Source organism: Arvicanthis niloticus, chromosome 7 (assembly GCF_011762505.2).
Source record: "Arvicanthis niloticus isolate mArvNil1 chromosome 7, mArvNil1.pat.X, whole genome shotgun sequence".
In the NCBI taxonomy this organism is placed as follows: domain Eukaryota; kingdom Metazoa; phylum Chordata; class Mammalia; order Rodentia; family Muridae; genus Arvicanthis; species Arvicanthis niloticus.
This window is the reverse complement of record NC_047664.1, coordinates 13,340,392-13,356,967: the sequence shown is the minus strand read 5'-3', so window position 1 is coordinate 13,356,967 and position 16,576 is coordinate 13,340,392. Positions and strand designations below refer to the sequence as shown.

At 38.3% G+C, this 16,576-nt stretch overlaps 1 protein-coding gene across 3 annotated transcripts in view; it reads right to left on the bottom strand.

The window, feature by feature from the left end:
• Acyp2 (acylphosphatase 2) overlaps nt 1-16,576 on the bottom strand; it is a 137,569-nt gene that overhangs the window by 2,524 nt on the left and 118,469 nt on the right. Inside the window, exon 4 of one of the 3 annotated variants that reach the window (XM_076937960.1) lies at nt 5,555-5,648. The exons of the other annotated variants lie outside the window; for them this stretch is intronic. Coding sequence (XP_076794075.1) covers nt 5,555-5,648 — 94 coding nt within the window. The remainder of the gene's footprint in view (nt 1-5,554; nt 5,649-16,576) is intronic. 3 annotated transcript variants of the gene reach the window in all.

The window sequence follows — 16,576 nt, the reverse complement described above, 5'->3', positions numbered from 1 at the left end:
GCCCTGAGCAGACCTTGGGCGCTAGCCCTGCACTCAGTCCCACAACACCCAGAAGAAGCTCGACTCCCAGGCGCTCTAACAAGCCCAGGACCATAGGTGAGGAGCTCATAACATCTGCCCCAACACCTGAAGTAATTTGGATTAACAGGATCCAGGGACTCATGGCATGGGTTCTGTCCAGCCTGACCTGGTGCCCTGAACAGACCTTGGGTGCTAGCTCCCCACCCAGTTCCACAACACCCAGAAGAAGCTTGACTCTCAGGTGCTCTCACATGCCCAGAATAATAAGATCACAAGATCTCAGGAGCTTGATCACACCAGGATTTCAGGATCCCAGAGGCAGCTTGACTCCCAGGAGCTCTGACACATCCAAGATCACAGGGTCTCAGAATCACAGGATCACAGAGACAGCTAGAGTCTGAGGAGTTCTAATACAACCAGGATCACAGGAGGGACAGGCCCCAGTCAGAGACAGCAAGGGCAGGTAGCACTAGGGATAAACAGATGGCGAGAGGCAAGCATAAGAACATAAGCAACAAAAACCAGTATTACTTAGCATCATCAGAACCCAGTTCTCCCACCATAGCAAGTACTAGATACACCATTACAACAGAAAAGCAAGATTCAGGTCTAAAATCACTTCTCATGATGATGATAGAGGACTTAAAGAAGGACATAAAAAATACATGAGAACACATGTAAAGAAGTAGAAGCCCTTAAAGAGGAAACACAAAAATCACTTAAAGACTTACAGGAAAACACAACCAAACAGGTGAAGGAATTGAACAAAACCATCAAGAATCTAAAAATAAAAATAGAAACAAGAAAGAAATCACAAAGGAAGACAGTAACCCTGGAGATAAAAAATCTGGGAAAGAAATAAGGAGTCATAGATACAAGCATCATCAACAGAATACAAGAGATAGAAGACTCTCAGGTGCAGAAGATACCATGGAAAACATTGACACAACTGTCAAGGAAAATGCAAAATGCAAAAAGATCCTAACCCAAAACATCCAGGAAATCCAGGACACGATGAGAAGGCCAAACCTAAGGATAATAGGTATAGATGAGGGTGAAGACTCCCAACTTAAAGGGCCAGTAAATATCTTCAACAAAATTATTGAAGAAAGCTTCCCTAACCTAAAGAAAGAGATGCCCATGAACATAGAAGAAGCCTACAGAACTCCAAATAGACTGGACCAGAAAAGAAATTCCTTCCACCACATAATAATCAAAACACCAAATGCCTAAACAAAGAATATTAAAAGCAGTAAGGGAAAAAGATCAAGTAACATATAAAGGCAGACCTATAAGAATTATACCAGACTTCTCACCAGAGACTATAAAAGCCAGAAGATCCTGGACAGATGTCATACAGACCCGAAAAGAACACAAATGCCAGCCTAGGCTACTATACCCAGCAAAACTCTCAGTTACCATAGATGAAGAAAACAAGATATTCCATGACAAAACCAAATTTATACAATATCTTTCTACAAATCCAGCCCTATAAAGAATAATAGATGGAAAACTCCAACACAAGGAGGAAAACTACACCCTAGAAAATGCAAGAAAGTAATCTTCTTTCAACAACCCCAAAAGAAGATAGCCACATAATTCCACCTCCAAGAACAAAAATAACAAGAAGCAATAATCATCACTTTTCCTTAATACCTCTTAACATCAACGGACTCAATTCCCCAATTAAAAAAAAACATAGACTATAGACTGGATAGATACATAGACAGGACCCAGCATTTTGCTGCATTCAGAAAACACAATTTAGTGACAAAGACAGATACTACCTCAGAGTAAAAGGCTGGAAAAAATTTTTCCAAGAAAATGGTCCCAAGAAACACGCTGGAGTAGCCATTCTAATAAGGAATAAAATTGACCTTCGACCAAAAGTTATCAAAAAAATATAAGGAAGGACACTTTATACTCCTCAAAGGAAAAATCTACCAAGATGAACTCTCAGTTCTGAACATCTATGCTCCAGATGCAAGGGCATCCACATTAGTAAGAGAAACTTTGCTAAAGCTCAAAGCACACATTGCACCTCACACAATAATAGTGGGAGACTTCAACATCCCATTCTCAGCAATGGACAGATCATAGAAACAGAAACTAAACAGAGACACAGTGAAACTAACAGAAGTTATGGACCAAATGGATCAAATAAACAATTTTCTAGACAGATACCAGGTAACAAAGTTAAATAAGCATCAGATAAACCATCTAAACAGTCCTATAATCCCTAAAGAAATAGAAGCAGTCATTAAAAGTCTCCCCACCAAAAATCTCCCAGGACCAGATGGTTTTAGTGCAGAATTTTATCAGACCTTCAAAGAAGGTCTAATACCATTTCTCTTCAAACTATTACATAAAATGGAACTGAAGGAACACTATCCAATTTGTTCTATGAAGCTACAGTTACACTGATACCTAGACCACACTATGACCCAACAAAGAAAGAAAACTTCAGACCAATTTCCCTTATGAACATTGATGCAAAAATACTCAATAAAATTACCACAAACTGAATCCAAGAACACATCAAATCAATCATTTACCAAAATTAAGTAGGCTTCATCCTGGGGGTGGGAGGGTGGTTAAGTATACGGAAACCATGAACATAATCCACCACATAAACAAACTCAAAGAAAAAAAAATGATCATTTCATTAGATGATGGAAAAGCACTTGACAAAATTCAACACCCCTTCATGGTAAAAAGTCTGGGAAAGATCAGGAATTCAAGGCCCATGCCTAAACATTATAAAAGCAATATACAGCAAACCAGTAGCCAACACCAAACTAAAACAGAGAGAAACTTGAAGCAACTAGACAAGGCTCCCCACTTTCTCCCTATCTATTTAATATAATATTTGAAGTTCTAGCTAGAGCTGTTAGACAACAAAGGGGGTTCAAAGGGATCCAATTGGGAAAGAAAGAAATGAACACATTACTACTTGCAGATGATATAATAGTATACTTAAGTGACCCCAAAAATTCCACCAGAGAACTCCTAAACCTGATAAACAACTTCAGCAAAGTGGCTGGATATAAAATTAACTCAAACAAATCAGTAGTCTTCTTCTACTCAAAGGATAAACAGGCTAAGAAAGAAATTAGGGAAATGACACCCTTCACAACAGTCACAAATAATATAAAATATGTTGGTCTGACTCTGACCAAGCAAGTGAAAGATCTGTACGACAAGAACTTCAAGTTTCTGAAGAAAGAAATCAAAGAAGATCTCAGAAGATGGAAAGATCTCCCATGCTCATGGATTACCAGGATTAATGTAGTAAAAATGGCTGTCTTGCAGAAAGCAATCTACAGATTCAATGCAATTCCCACCAAAATTCCAACTCAATTTTCATAGAGTTAGAAACAGCAATTTGCAAATTCATTTGGAATAACAAAAAACCCAGGATAACAAAAACTATTCTCAACAATAAAAGAACTTCTAGGGGAATCACCATCCCTGACCTTAAGCAGTATTATAGAGCAATAGTGATAAAACGTGTATGGTATTGGTACAGAGACAGGCAGAAAGATCAATGGAATAGAATTGAAGACTCAGAAATGAACCCACACATCTATGGTCACTTGATCTTTGACAAAGGAGCTAAAACCATCCAGAGGAAAAAAGACAGCATTTTCAACAAATGGTGCTGGTTCAACTGAAGGTCAGCATGTAGAAGAATGCAGATGGATCCAGTCTTATCTCCTAGTACAAAGCTCAAGTCCAAGTGGACTCCTCATAAAACCAGATACACTGAAACTAACAGAAGAGAAAGTGGGGAAGTGCCTCAAACACATAGGCATAGGGAAAGTTTCTGAACAGGACACCAATGGCTTATGCCCTAAGATCAAGAATTGACAAATGGGACCTCATAAAATTGCAAAGCTTCTGTAAGGCAAAGGACACTGTCGAAAGGACAAAATGACAACCAACAGATTGGGAAAAGATCTTTACCAATCCTATATCTCATAGAGGGCTGATATCTAATATATACAAAGAACTCAATTAGTTAGACTCCAGATAAGCAAATAATCCTATTAAAAATGGGATACAGAGCTAAACAAAGAATCCTCAACTGAGGAATAACGAATGGCTGAGAAGCACCTTAAGAAATGCTCAACATCCTTAGTCATCAGGGAAATGCAAATCAAAACAACCCTGAGATTCCACCTCACACCAGTTAGAATGGCTAAGATCAAAAACTCAGGTGACAACAGATGCTGGTGAGGATGTGGAGAAAGAGGAACACTTCTCCATTGTTGATGGGATTGCAAGCTGGTACAATCACTCTGGAAATCAGTCTGGAGGGTCTTCAGAAAATTGGACATAGTTATTACCTGAGGATCCAGTTATACCACTCCTGGGCACATACCCCAAAGATGCTCCAACATATAACAAGAACACATGCTCCACTATTTTCATAGTAGCCCTATTTATAATAGCCAGAAGCTGGAAACAACCCAGATGTCCTTCAACAGAGAAATGGATACAGAAAATGGGGTATATTTACATAATAAAGTACTACTCAGCTATTAAAAAGTGTGGGTGCTTTGGTTCTTCTTAGTAAGGGGAACAAAATATGGGAGTAAATACAGAGACAAAGTGTGTAGCAAAGACTGAAAGAAAGGCCATCCAGAGACTGACCCACCTGGAAATCCATCCCATATATAGTCACCAAACCCAGACACTAAGGGAGCCTGATATAGCTGTCTCCTGAGAGGCTCTGCTGGAGCCTGACAAATACAGAGGCAGATGCTAACAGCCAACCATTGGAATGAGCACGAGGTCCCCAGTGGAAGAGTTAGAGATAGGACTGACGGAACTGAAGGGGTTTGCAACCCCATAGGAAGAACAACAATATCAACCAACCAGATGCCCCAGAGCTCCCAGACACTAAACCAACAACCAAGGAATACACATGGAGGGACCCATGGCTCCAGACGCATATGTAGCAGAGGATGGCATTGTCGGAAATCAATGGGAGGAAAGACCCTAGATCCTGTGAAGGTTTGATGCCCCAGTGTAGGGTAATTCGAGGGCAGTGAGGTGGGAATGGGTGGGTGGGTGGATACCCTCACACAATCAGGGGAAGGGGAGTGGGATAAGGCCTTTCTTGGGGGGGGGGGTTGGACCGAGAAAGGGTATAACATTTGAAATGTAAATAAAGAAAATATCCCATAAAAAAGGAAAAAAAATTAAATGTATATGTTATGCTAAATGATTTTTAGGTTATAGAGAACTTAGCTTTTATGACAAAAAAGTCCAAAATCCAAGTAATAAAAATAGAAAAGAATGTAAATTTGAAAACTCTATTGACAGAATATTACTTGATAGTCATGTGTCCTCTTCTACTGCAATGTATTTTAAATGTGTTTTAAATGTCTTGTGTAGAGATTATTTAATAAAACTAATTTTTGTTTCTTTTTATTTGTTTCTTTTTATTTTTTTTACTAAAATCACATTGGCTTTAACAATGACACAGTAGCAACAGAAGTATTTTCATTATGTATGTATTTCTTACATGTTTGATGAGGATTATAGATGTGAAAAGAATTTTTAGGGAAGGAAAATCACGATGATCTTGCATGAATGACTTCCAAGCACCTTCAGGCCATCTTTGCATTATGGATGAATAAAACAAAGTGTTAGTGAATATTAAATGACCAGGGAAAGAGCTCTTAGTCTAATACATATACTATAATGTTATATATAAAACAATGCTATGTATTATTATTATATTGTTACATGCATGAGTGTATGTGTATATATTTGTGTGTGTGTGTCCATGTATTTGTATATGTGTATGTGTCTGTGTTACCATTCAGGTAGTCACCCACCATCAGCCCCATTGGAGTTTCTGTAACATTCTCTGTAATTCTTTGTGGTAGATGGTGGATATTTAGCCACAAGGTACAGTAAGTGCCACACATTCATGGCCTTGGTAGCAGCAAAGCAGCCATCTTTGAAAATAAGCTTAGGCTACTGGCTTCCCAGGGTCAGTGTGAAAGGGCCCTGCTATGTAATTGCTCACGTGTTCTTGATGATGTGCCTCCTTGACACTAGTATGCATGTTCTAACAGAGACTTGGTCTTGTTATTAGATTATGATGTCATTACTAGGTAATAACATTGAAGGAATGAGTCTATGTCTTCTTCAGGTCTATAGATCTCATGCCTGATTGGGTATTGTAGGTCCTGTATCATCCACATGCAGAAAGAAACCCTGAGTATGGACTCAAGTTTGATTTTATATCATGTGAAACAAAAGCTTTTAAAAATACCCTTTGAAAGCTAAAAAGAACATTTGCTCATGGTATTCTATGAAATAACATAAGCAATGGGCATAGTGGTCCTCTCAAAGGTTGCTGGAGGCCTTGGGACCTGACTAATGGTCCCAATCTAAGCCTGTGAAACAAAGTGATTCATTGTCATTGGTTCATTGTACAGAAAACCAATCTACCACAGGCTTTGCTGCTCTCAAGTTACAATTCAAGCACTTCAGGAACATTTTAAGGGCTGGAAACTTGGTTTGAAAACTGCCCTATTAGCCCACCATCGACTCTCCAGGACAGTACAGAGAGTAGAGTCTATGGAAAAATCATATGTGGAAACAGCACCAGCAGCACTGCCTCCTCTGTAATTCAAGTGAGTATTGCCTGCAGAAAGCAGGAATGTAAGTTCCTAGGATGAAATGAGAACTGCTATCTAACTACTACCCTTGACTGAAACCAGGAGGTGAAATTAAAGCACTAGAAAGCCAACATTATCAATAATTCATAGCAGTTCTATTTCCTGGGACTCAAGTGGAATTATCCTTTCAGATATCTCTGGAGCACTGGTATAAAACACAGCTTGAAGCGAGGAAGCAGACAGTAAGGAAAGACAGCAAATGAATTAGAAGCTAATGTGCTTCTTGCCAATCACAGGCTTTTAAGCTAGCATGAATAATGGAAAGACAGGGCATAACATTTTTGCTATTCTCTCTTCTCAAACAGATTTCTTTATTCAGTTATATGTGAACAAATAACACTTTCTTATAAAAATAAATGTTTAAATGGTATTTTGATAACATGCCTAAAAATTTGTCTGTTGATTATCCAGGAAACTTCAGATCATGCACAACTAACGTGAGACTTAGACGCTTCATCTTTAAAAAGAGGGTATCACTACTGTCATCACAGAGATCCTGAAAAGGCTGAAGAGGGTGGTTGGTTGTGAATCACCTAATAGACCATCTAGGTCACATAGTATTATTGCAGTTAAGTGTTCTCTGCCTTTTCTCATTTAGAAAGCTCTAGGCTCCCCAGAGTTACATACTTCTAGGGAAATTCTACTCCCAAGACCTCCTAGTCTCGGCAGAAGTGCTTATCAGCTGTAGTGTAGTGTTCCATCATTCAACATCTTCAAATTAGTAAGTCCGGGAAAGTATACTGGGGTACTTCCAGGTCAAAGTTCAAATTTCATGTAAATATCACTGACTTTAAAAGCATAAATTACATTTGAAATCTTAAGTCCAAGGCAAGTTAGGGAAATGTAGGTCCTACCTTTGTTGGATCTGAAATGAAAGAACAGCAGGAGTTTGGGCTGGAAGTTGACCAGGTTAACATACCACGCTACTGTTGTTCAGTAAAACCATATGCTATGGGATCCAGAAGTAGTAGATGACTTTTGTTTGTTACTAGTGTTCAGTTTTAGTCTATGAGTTTGCTGGAGCCACCTCCTCATATCTGAAGGAACACCAGCATTGTCGAGTCAACAGAATAGAAGCAGAAACAGACAGGTAAAAGAACTCCCAAATGCTGCTAGGACGAAGTAAAGAATAAACTGAAACGTGGTTTGGGAACCTTAGTAAGACGGCATCACTGATGTGGGTGGAGTGGAGACCAGGTTAGAAGTGTTGAGGGGTAAGGATGGAGCAAGAAATGGAGACAGCAAGAACTGATGAAGCTCTTGAGCTCTCTGACAACAGAAGAGGAGAGACTGTAGAGGAGGAGACAGAACAGCTGCAGAGAGCGTTGGGGTTCTGCTGATGGCCAGTCTGGTCATCCTAGATGTTGAATTCAGTACCTCTGGATACTTCTGAACATCCTGTCCCAGCAGCGTACTGAGGAAGGCTGGATTAAGGACACACAGTTCAGTATGTTCTCTGGCCCAGATATGTTCAGATCTATTTCTACAGGAAGCCAAATGAAAAATGAGTTGGCCAGACACTCTTGTATTTTCACCCTTTCCCCCGACTTTTCCATTTCCCTCAAAATGCTCTTAAACAAATCGAGGCTAACGCCAGCAACAGCTGGAGGGCTATCAGACAGTTTGGAGCCACGTGACAGCCCACCCATAGCAGAGCTCCCACTGTAAGCGCCTTTACCGTCTTCTTCTGGCTCTACTCTATGGTCCTCTCTTATTTTCATTCTTAAGTGTCAACTCTCTTATTAGCAGTTTAATATGTTCTTACAAATAATTTTAAAATCTATAGGGACCAAAACACAGTATAATAAATATATAAAGCTGTGATACTTTTCCCTTCCCTGAAACTAGTTCTGTAACTTTCTCAATGGTTATCTATAGACTTGTGTTCTACTACCAACTTTGCTAGAGACCCTTTTCCTCTAAAGGAAGGAACACGATGCCCTTCCATCATAAAAACATGCATCTTGAGGAGAGTGAGCTCTGCACTGCAATCCTGTCCATGGCTATGAATTCTTGGATATGGTTACTCCAGATCTAGCAAGGCTGGAGTCAGACTGGACTGACTCTCTGAGGGCTGTGCCTGTGTGCAAGCAGATACATTTCCCTGGCAATCAATCACTCTGAAAACAGTTTGCAGACAAATGAATCAGGGGAATAGTTCAGGTGCCTTCATGTACAAAGCCATTTCGCTGGCCCTTTACTTAGAATCTCATGTCCTAACAGATAGTTTGTAAAAATCATTATGTGCATACTTACTTTTATTTTCAATCATTCATTCAGCCCCAAATGTGTCACATATCAAGCTAAATATGTCATATTCCACCCCAAATGTGTCATATTCAGCTCCAAATGCATGAAATAGTGAAAACACGATTTAAGCCCAACATGGAGGCAAATATCCAGTTAACATGCTTCATTTCCAGGGAAACTTGGGTCTCCTGGGTAGAAATTAAAAAGAAAAATACTAAAAATTCATAGCAAGATAATTTTAGCTCTCTTGTAGGAGGACATGAGATATAAATCAATGAGCAAATAAACAGAAACCATAAAAAGGATGTTTGCTTGCCTCTGTTACAACTCACTTATTATAAAAAAGAAAATAATTAGCGTGTAGGGCATAATTACTATTTTTTATAACTCTTGTTCAAATACATTTAATTGAGTTTGTGTAGTGGGAAAATACAGAACGTGAAGCATTATCCACAACCACAGTGAGTTTTCCATCAAAGCTCCTGGCTTTCTCACCAGGCACTGTAACTCTCATTTGTAAGGATGCGGTCATAGTTTCATTTTAAGCTTTACTGCATAGTTCCAGAATCTAGACTTAACCCCCACACCACAAAACTGAGCACACGGGGCTTCTCCAAATCCCCCCGAGACTTCTGTCACATACTGTCTTGGCTGCTCTAGTTGTAAGATAAATTTTGTGTAGCTTCCACTATCAGCCCATCTGCACCTAGCGTACATCTCATAACCTATTCACCCACACACGACCTACGAATGGCACACCATCTATGAACCACGCATGTGCACTGTGTACCACCACTAACGTACTTTACACATGCTACTTCATTTGATAAACGGAATTCATTTAGGTAAGAGTCCTTCTGAAATCTGAAGAGTGAGATTTGGGGGAATTGAAATTTTAATTTTCCTTTTAAGCTGCAATAACAAGGTTAATTATGACTGGACTCTGGTGCCAATGGTCCTTCTTTGTGGCAGTTTGGTTTTTTTTTTTTTTCTCTGCTGAGACCGTTGGCTTAATTCTGTCTCCATTTTTACTCTCTGATTTAGCATGAGAGTTTCAGATAGATGTATGCCCACCAAGTCCACTCAATTGTTCAGATCTACCACCTTTACCCGCTTCCATGCCTCTGCCCATTCACACACTCCTTACCCATGTGTTCTTTTGCATCCTCGAACCTGGCAGAATGTCAGTAGTTATAGGTTGTTAGCCATCTTGTACAGCCCATCAACTTTGGTTGAGTTTTATTTTTATGTCTCTCTTCTTTTTCATCCTTATCACCCCTTACTTATGTTAAGCTCTTATCTGTTTGTCAGAAATTAAACTTGCTTCTGAGGCAAAGTGCATTCTTAGCAAGTGTTATGGAAGATCTGAGATTTGTGTCTTTCCTACTAGTGTTTGGCTCTGGGCATCTTTTATCGCTGGATCTCAGTGGGTTGTAGTAGAGTCTTAGAAATGAAAGAAAAACCATAAATCACAATTTGTATATCATCTTTATTGCAGTTAAAGTTTATCTTAAAACAGCCCAAAAGATGTGTCAGATGCAAACTACTTAATAACAGTTATTAAATACCTATTCTGTACTCTGTGCTAGGCAAACAAGGCAATCAGAAAGACTGTCCCAGTGAACTCTAGTCTGGTGGCAGAGACACATGATTGTAGTGTAGCAAGATGACACAATGACAAAGCATGCATGACATGTGGGAGCACTGGGGAGCGGCCACAAGGTGCTCATCCTCAGGGCAGTAAGTTATGTTGGCAGACTTGTATACTGAGATGAAAACTTAGGATTCCTGTGGACGATAAATTAGACATTTGAAAACAAGGAGTATGTCTGGAGCATTTATGTTTGTAACTTCTTTGAAGAAATTTCTCTACACAAGGATAGGAAGGAGAATCCTGTAAGTCATTGAAGTTTCACCTTTTTATTATAGCAAGGATGTATGCTGCATACATGTAAATATAGGATATATAAGCAATATAGCAATTGTTTTATAAGCTATTGTAATATGTAGGTCTAAGGATATGCTTAATGTGGCACTTTATTGATTAAGTGTTAGTTGATAACAAATTATATTGTCAAAACTTACTTGCTTTTATCAAATGTTCTATTAGGCAAGCCAAGCAGGGCTTGGATGTTCGTTACCAAGCAATATATGCTGACACTCCAATTCATGTACACGGAATTCAATTAGTGTGTTGGATTCTATAAGTCTGCTTTATCATTGCTGTGGTTGGTAATTCTCAGGAAGGACAGTGTTCAATCCCGAGCCCATCTACTCTGACAGCTATCAGGTTCTCTGGCAGCACAGCCCTAAATGTGCTGAAACACAGAATTTGCCACTCTAAAAATATTCTATAATTTTAGGGAAAACTGAAAAAAATGTTTCTCTTGACTTAATATTGGAAGCTAGAAATCTAGTGGCAGTGTTTCCTTTTCAAAGTGAATAGCTGCTGAGGCTTATCCATGTCAGTTTCCATTGTTCTGGGGAAAACATGCTGGTACTATGATATCCAGTAGTCTGGATCTTTTGGTTTTTGGTTCTGAGACAGGGTATCATGTAGCCTACAATGGCATGGAACTTACTATGAAGCTAAGGCCTACCTAAATTTCTGATTTTCTTGCCTCCACCTCTTAAGTGTTACAGTTACAAGCACGCATCACTAGGATTTACAAAAAGCCTTACCTTAGTAAATCCAGGAAGAATGGCTACATTAAAGTCATCCAGTAGAGCTGGGTCATTTCAAATCAAAGCCAAAGCACATTTGATTAGAGTACTTAGTAAAATCAATTTATTTAGGTCAGAGGATCTCTTTTCTTCTTCATGTCCTATCTTACAGAGAACTTAAAAATAATATTAGGGACCTTTAGTATGGTCCAGAGAATTCTAGACCATTTCAGTTTAGGTTGCCATGGTGTGTGTGTGTGTGTGTGTGTGTGTGTGTGTGTCTGTGTGTGTGTGTGTGTGTCTGTGTGTGTGTGTGTCTGTGTGTGTGTGTGTGTGTGTCTGTGTGTGTGTGTCTGTGTGTGTGTCTGTGTGTGTGTGTGTCTGTGTGTGTGTCTGTGTGTGTCTGTGTGTGTGTGTGTGTCTGTGTGTGTGTGTGTGTGTTTAAATAGCTGAGCCCTGTATTTCTTTAGTACCATAAAATAACATTAAAAATATAAAACGGGTCCACATTATAAATACCTTATTACTCAGATTTAATTAACATGTTTTTCTTTTCCTGTGCTCAGATAAGAATGTTTAACCCATTAGAATGTGGTAAACAAATTTTAGCAAGTAAAGTCAATTCTTTTCTTTTTTTTTTTTTTTTTTTTTTGCTTTTTTTTATTTTTATTTTTTAACAATGTCAGCTGCTCTGAGTGTTTCAGTTTGTCACATGACACTGAAAGCACCATCCCCATGGAAGCACAAACCGGGCCAGTAATACCATCCTCCTCCTTCGTGTCTATGTTAAACACTGCTTCTTATATGAAACAGATTGACTCTTCATTGCTCTACCACTACCCATCCACTGGTGCAGGAACTTAGTAGGAAAAAAAAAAAAAAAGATTTCCTAACATTAGTTTATTTTCAACCAGAAATGTTTAAATCCCCTGAACTTTTCTTTTAGTTTAGAGAACAAAGATTTTATGGTCTCAGTATGATGTTGATCTTTATAAAGCTCAAGAGATAAAACTAAACATGTGTGTGTGCTGCAAATTCTTTGTTTTAGTTCCTAAAATAACTGCTGTAACTATTGGTAATACAGCTCTTCCTTCCCTGCTTCCATTGGCCAGGGATGAAACAGAGGGTTTGTATATATATGCTCAGGAGTATTCAGGCATAAAGATTTAGAAATAATCTAGGTTGAGGAACTAGCAATATAATAGATACAACTAGTCAAGAAACAAGCAAGAAAATAAACACAAATAGTCAAAGAACAAGCAAGGCAATAAGCAAAATTCCATGAACACTCCTGTGATCACTGTTTCTAAGGGCTTATCAGGATGACCACAATATATGAGCCTACTTCCCTGTCCTAGCCCAAGGTCGTTTTCATGTCTGAAGCCTACTTCCTTGTTCTAGACTATGATTTAGATTCCTGTCTAAAATTACTTCTTTGTGCTAGCCTAATATTTAGATCCCTGCCTGAAATTCAGGTCCTGTTCAGGCCCTGCCTGAAATTACTTAATGATGCCTGAGATAAATTGTGTGTCTCCTGGGCACTGTATACCTTCCTTTAGATTTTTTTTTTTCATAACAGAAGAACATTCTAGGGTCCCAGGAGATGGCAATAGGAACAAGTCAACATAAGGAAAGTATGAATGTTGTAAGCAATTTGTAATCTTTAAGATATTTAGAATGCACATTTAGCATCTGGATCAGTCTGTAAAAAAATTGGATTATGTTAATGAGCTTTTATGTATGCAGATTAGGAAGATGAAGTGGCCCAGGTAACCCATGTCAGAGGCATGACATAACCAGATTGTAGACTCCACCTGCTATCCAGGGCAAGCCATATGTTCATTATTCAGTGTTTAGATAATTTTGGACACATTACTTAACCACTGAGACATCAAAGAGCTGGCATTGTTTGAAGGCAAGGACAGGGAGAATGCAGACCGCCTTAAGGAATGTCTTCTCTTAAATGTACTGAGACTAAGAAGTGACAGATGCTCCTAGAATATGGATGCAGGTGAGCTGGCCCGGCTTCTCAATCATTTCCTAGTTCCCAACAGCCTCCAGCAAAAGCCAAGGTCAATCAAGTTTCTAGGAAAGAATAAGTCTACCAGGTCACAGAAGTCTAGAGCCACAGCCATACATAGACTCCTCAGTATTCCATTTCTTATTGCTTCTTCAGGCCTACCACGGGCAAACTACACCTGTTAATATCTGTTTCCTCAACCCTGATGTTTAATTATTTCAATACAACAGCAGCATTAAGAATCATTGATCACTGATCATCACTGATCATCATAAGAATAATTTACAAGACTGAAGCATTTTGAGAATTATCACAATGCTTCACTAGGGCTGTTGAGATGTTTCAGTGGGTGAGTGCACTTGCCACCAACCCTGATGACTGAGGATTAGGACAGACATGGTTAAAAGAGAGAACCCATACTTATAAGTTGTCCTCTGATTTCCACATATGCACTGTGGTATGTGCATGTATGTGCACATATACACAAATATAAATGTAAAAACAAATTCAAAATGTCATGCCTAGATATAAACATCCTTTACACACAAAACATGCAGTTGGGGAGATGGTGCTCATGGTTTTATTAGAGGCAAGAGTTGACAAACCTCTAGTTCACAAAAGCATAACAAAATGGGGCATGTCCATGTACTTCATAGACTTGTTCTAAGTCTTGACCATGATGCCTTATATAGAGTGCCCAGCATGGCACCTGACCCACAGGATAAGAAGAGGTGTTTCACAGATGACCTCCTCAGGTAAGGGACTGACAGTCGCATGCAAACTTTCTGACTCTCTAGCCTAGTATTCTTTCCAGTACACAAACAAGGACCACAGCCATAAAATGACGAGCTTAAAACATGATTATCTGCAGTATTCTGTGTCTAGAAATCCTATGGCATCTAGTAAATTTATTAGCTTATGTGAAAGTGATTGCATTATTGTGAATTTAACATAGTTAAGGCCTTTATTGTATTAACCACCAGCTAAGTAATAAAATAAAAGGGATAAGAACAAATTCTTTTTAAATTAGCAAAATAGGGGCTGGACAGATGGCACAGCAGTGAAGAGCACTAGTTAGTTGCTTCTGCAAAGAAGCAGGTTTGGTTCACAGCACCCACATGGTTGTTTACCACCCTCTGCAACTGCTGTCCCAGGGGACTCAACACCCTGTTCTAACTTCTACAGGCATCAGGTATGTGTGTGGTACAGATATGTACATGCAGGCAAAATACTCACATACACAATATAAAAAATCAATCTAAATAGGGAGATAACCTACATATAACATTTATAAAATATTTCTTTAAAAATGTATGTGCTTCTATATAAGCAAAACTGCAAAGTTTTATCAATGTTTACTTTTATTTAAAACTACATACTTATGGACACTTGATCTTTGACAAAGAAGCCATAAATATACAATGGAAAAAAGAAAGCATTTTCAATAAATGGTACTTTTCTAACTGAGAGTCTGTATGTAGAAAAATAAAAAATTGTCACCTTGCACAAAGCTCAAGTCCAAGTGGATCAAGGACCTCAACATAAAACCGGATACACTGAATCTAACAGAAGAGAAAGTGGGGAAGTGACTCAAACTCATTGGCAGGGGGAAGTTTCCTAAACAGAGCTCCAATGGCTCAGGCTCTAAGATCAAGAACTGATAAATGGGGACCTCATGAAACTGAAAAGGTTTTTTAACATTATTTAACCACCAGCGTTACTTTGTAGAAAGAGAACAATCATGGCCGTTTAGATGTTTTTTATATACTTTTTTAAAAAAGAAGTCTCAATTCTAATTTTATGTTTAAAATTTTTATTAAATTCTTTTTGTACATGGAACTATGTCACAGTATGGGAAATTTGTGCTTTTTTTTTAAAACAATTTGTCTCTAATGCTTAATAACCTTTAGGTGAAAAGATTATAGATGGATCTAATTACCTTTCTACATAATTAAAATTATATTTCTGTTAAAAAGAAGATATTATACCCCAGTAATTTCTAGAATAACTTGCTAACATCTAAATACAGACCAACAAGACAAGTGGTTTGGATAACTTCTTAAATGGAATGCCAAAGCAAGCCCCTAGTGACCTATTTCCTTTAATTCATTTCAAGTTAAAAAAAAAATCAAATATTTATGAAGTCTTTAGATGGACAATTATCTTTCAAAAGTTTGTGACAACAATGGAAATGAAAATAAAAAATAAATTGTCCAAAACCAGCAAAAAATAATCTTAATATTGAAAATTGAATTATGATAAAAGAAACACAGCTGAGAAATATTCATCATGACACAGAAACTTAGCATATATAACAAGTAGCTTAATCAGATTTTCAAAAATACTAAAACCAAGATATAAAGAGGCTGAGTATAAAAATATGCCAGTCACATACAAAATGCAAGTAAATAAGGTACAGGAGGACGCTCTCAAGAGTACTTATAGCAGCAAGAGACTTTTAACAAACTGTTCAATAAGTTATAAGTGAACATACCACCATGTGGTCATTAAAATTTACAACAGCTACATTTCCCAGGAGATGGAAGGGAGTCTTAAGAATAACTCCACTCACTGTGTATATTAGGCACATAGGAAAAAATAAAAATCCAAAATCACTATTAACATTTTTTTCAGAAATAAAATTGTAGCAAAACAATATAAATTTTTATTGTATTTGATATATCCTAGATTTTATTGTATTTCTCAACACATAAGGGAGAACCAGGAGGAAAACAGAAGAAATGAGGGCTGTCAGTATGCAAAGGTAAGAAGCTTGCTCTTGCTAGCTCTCACCATGCCAGGACCCTGTGGGCACTCCTGATACCTCTTGTGCCCATGGAGCTGGGGTCTGGAGTCAGGATCATCTGTTACCTTCCCCTTTCTCCTTAATGCAAAGAGGCAAACCCCAGGTTCACTCTTT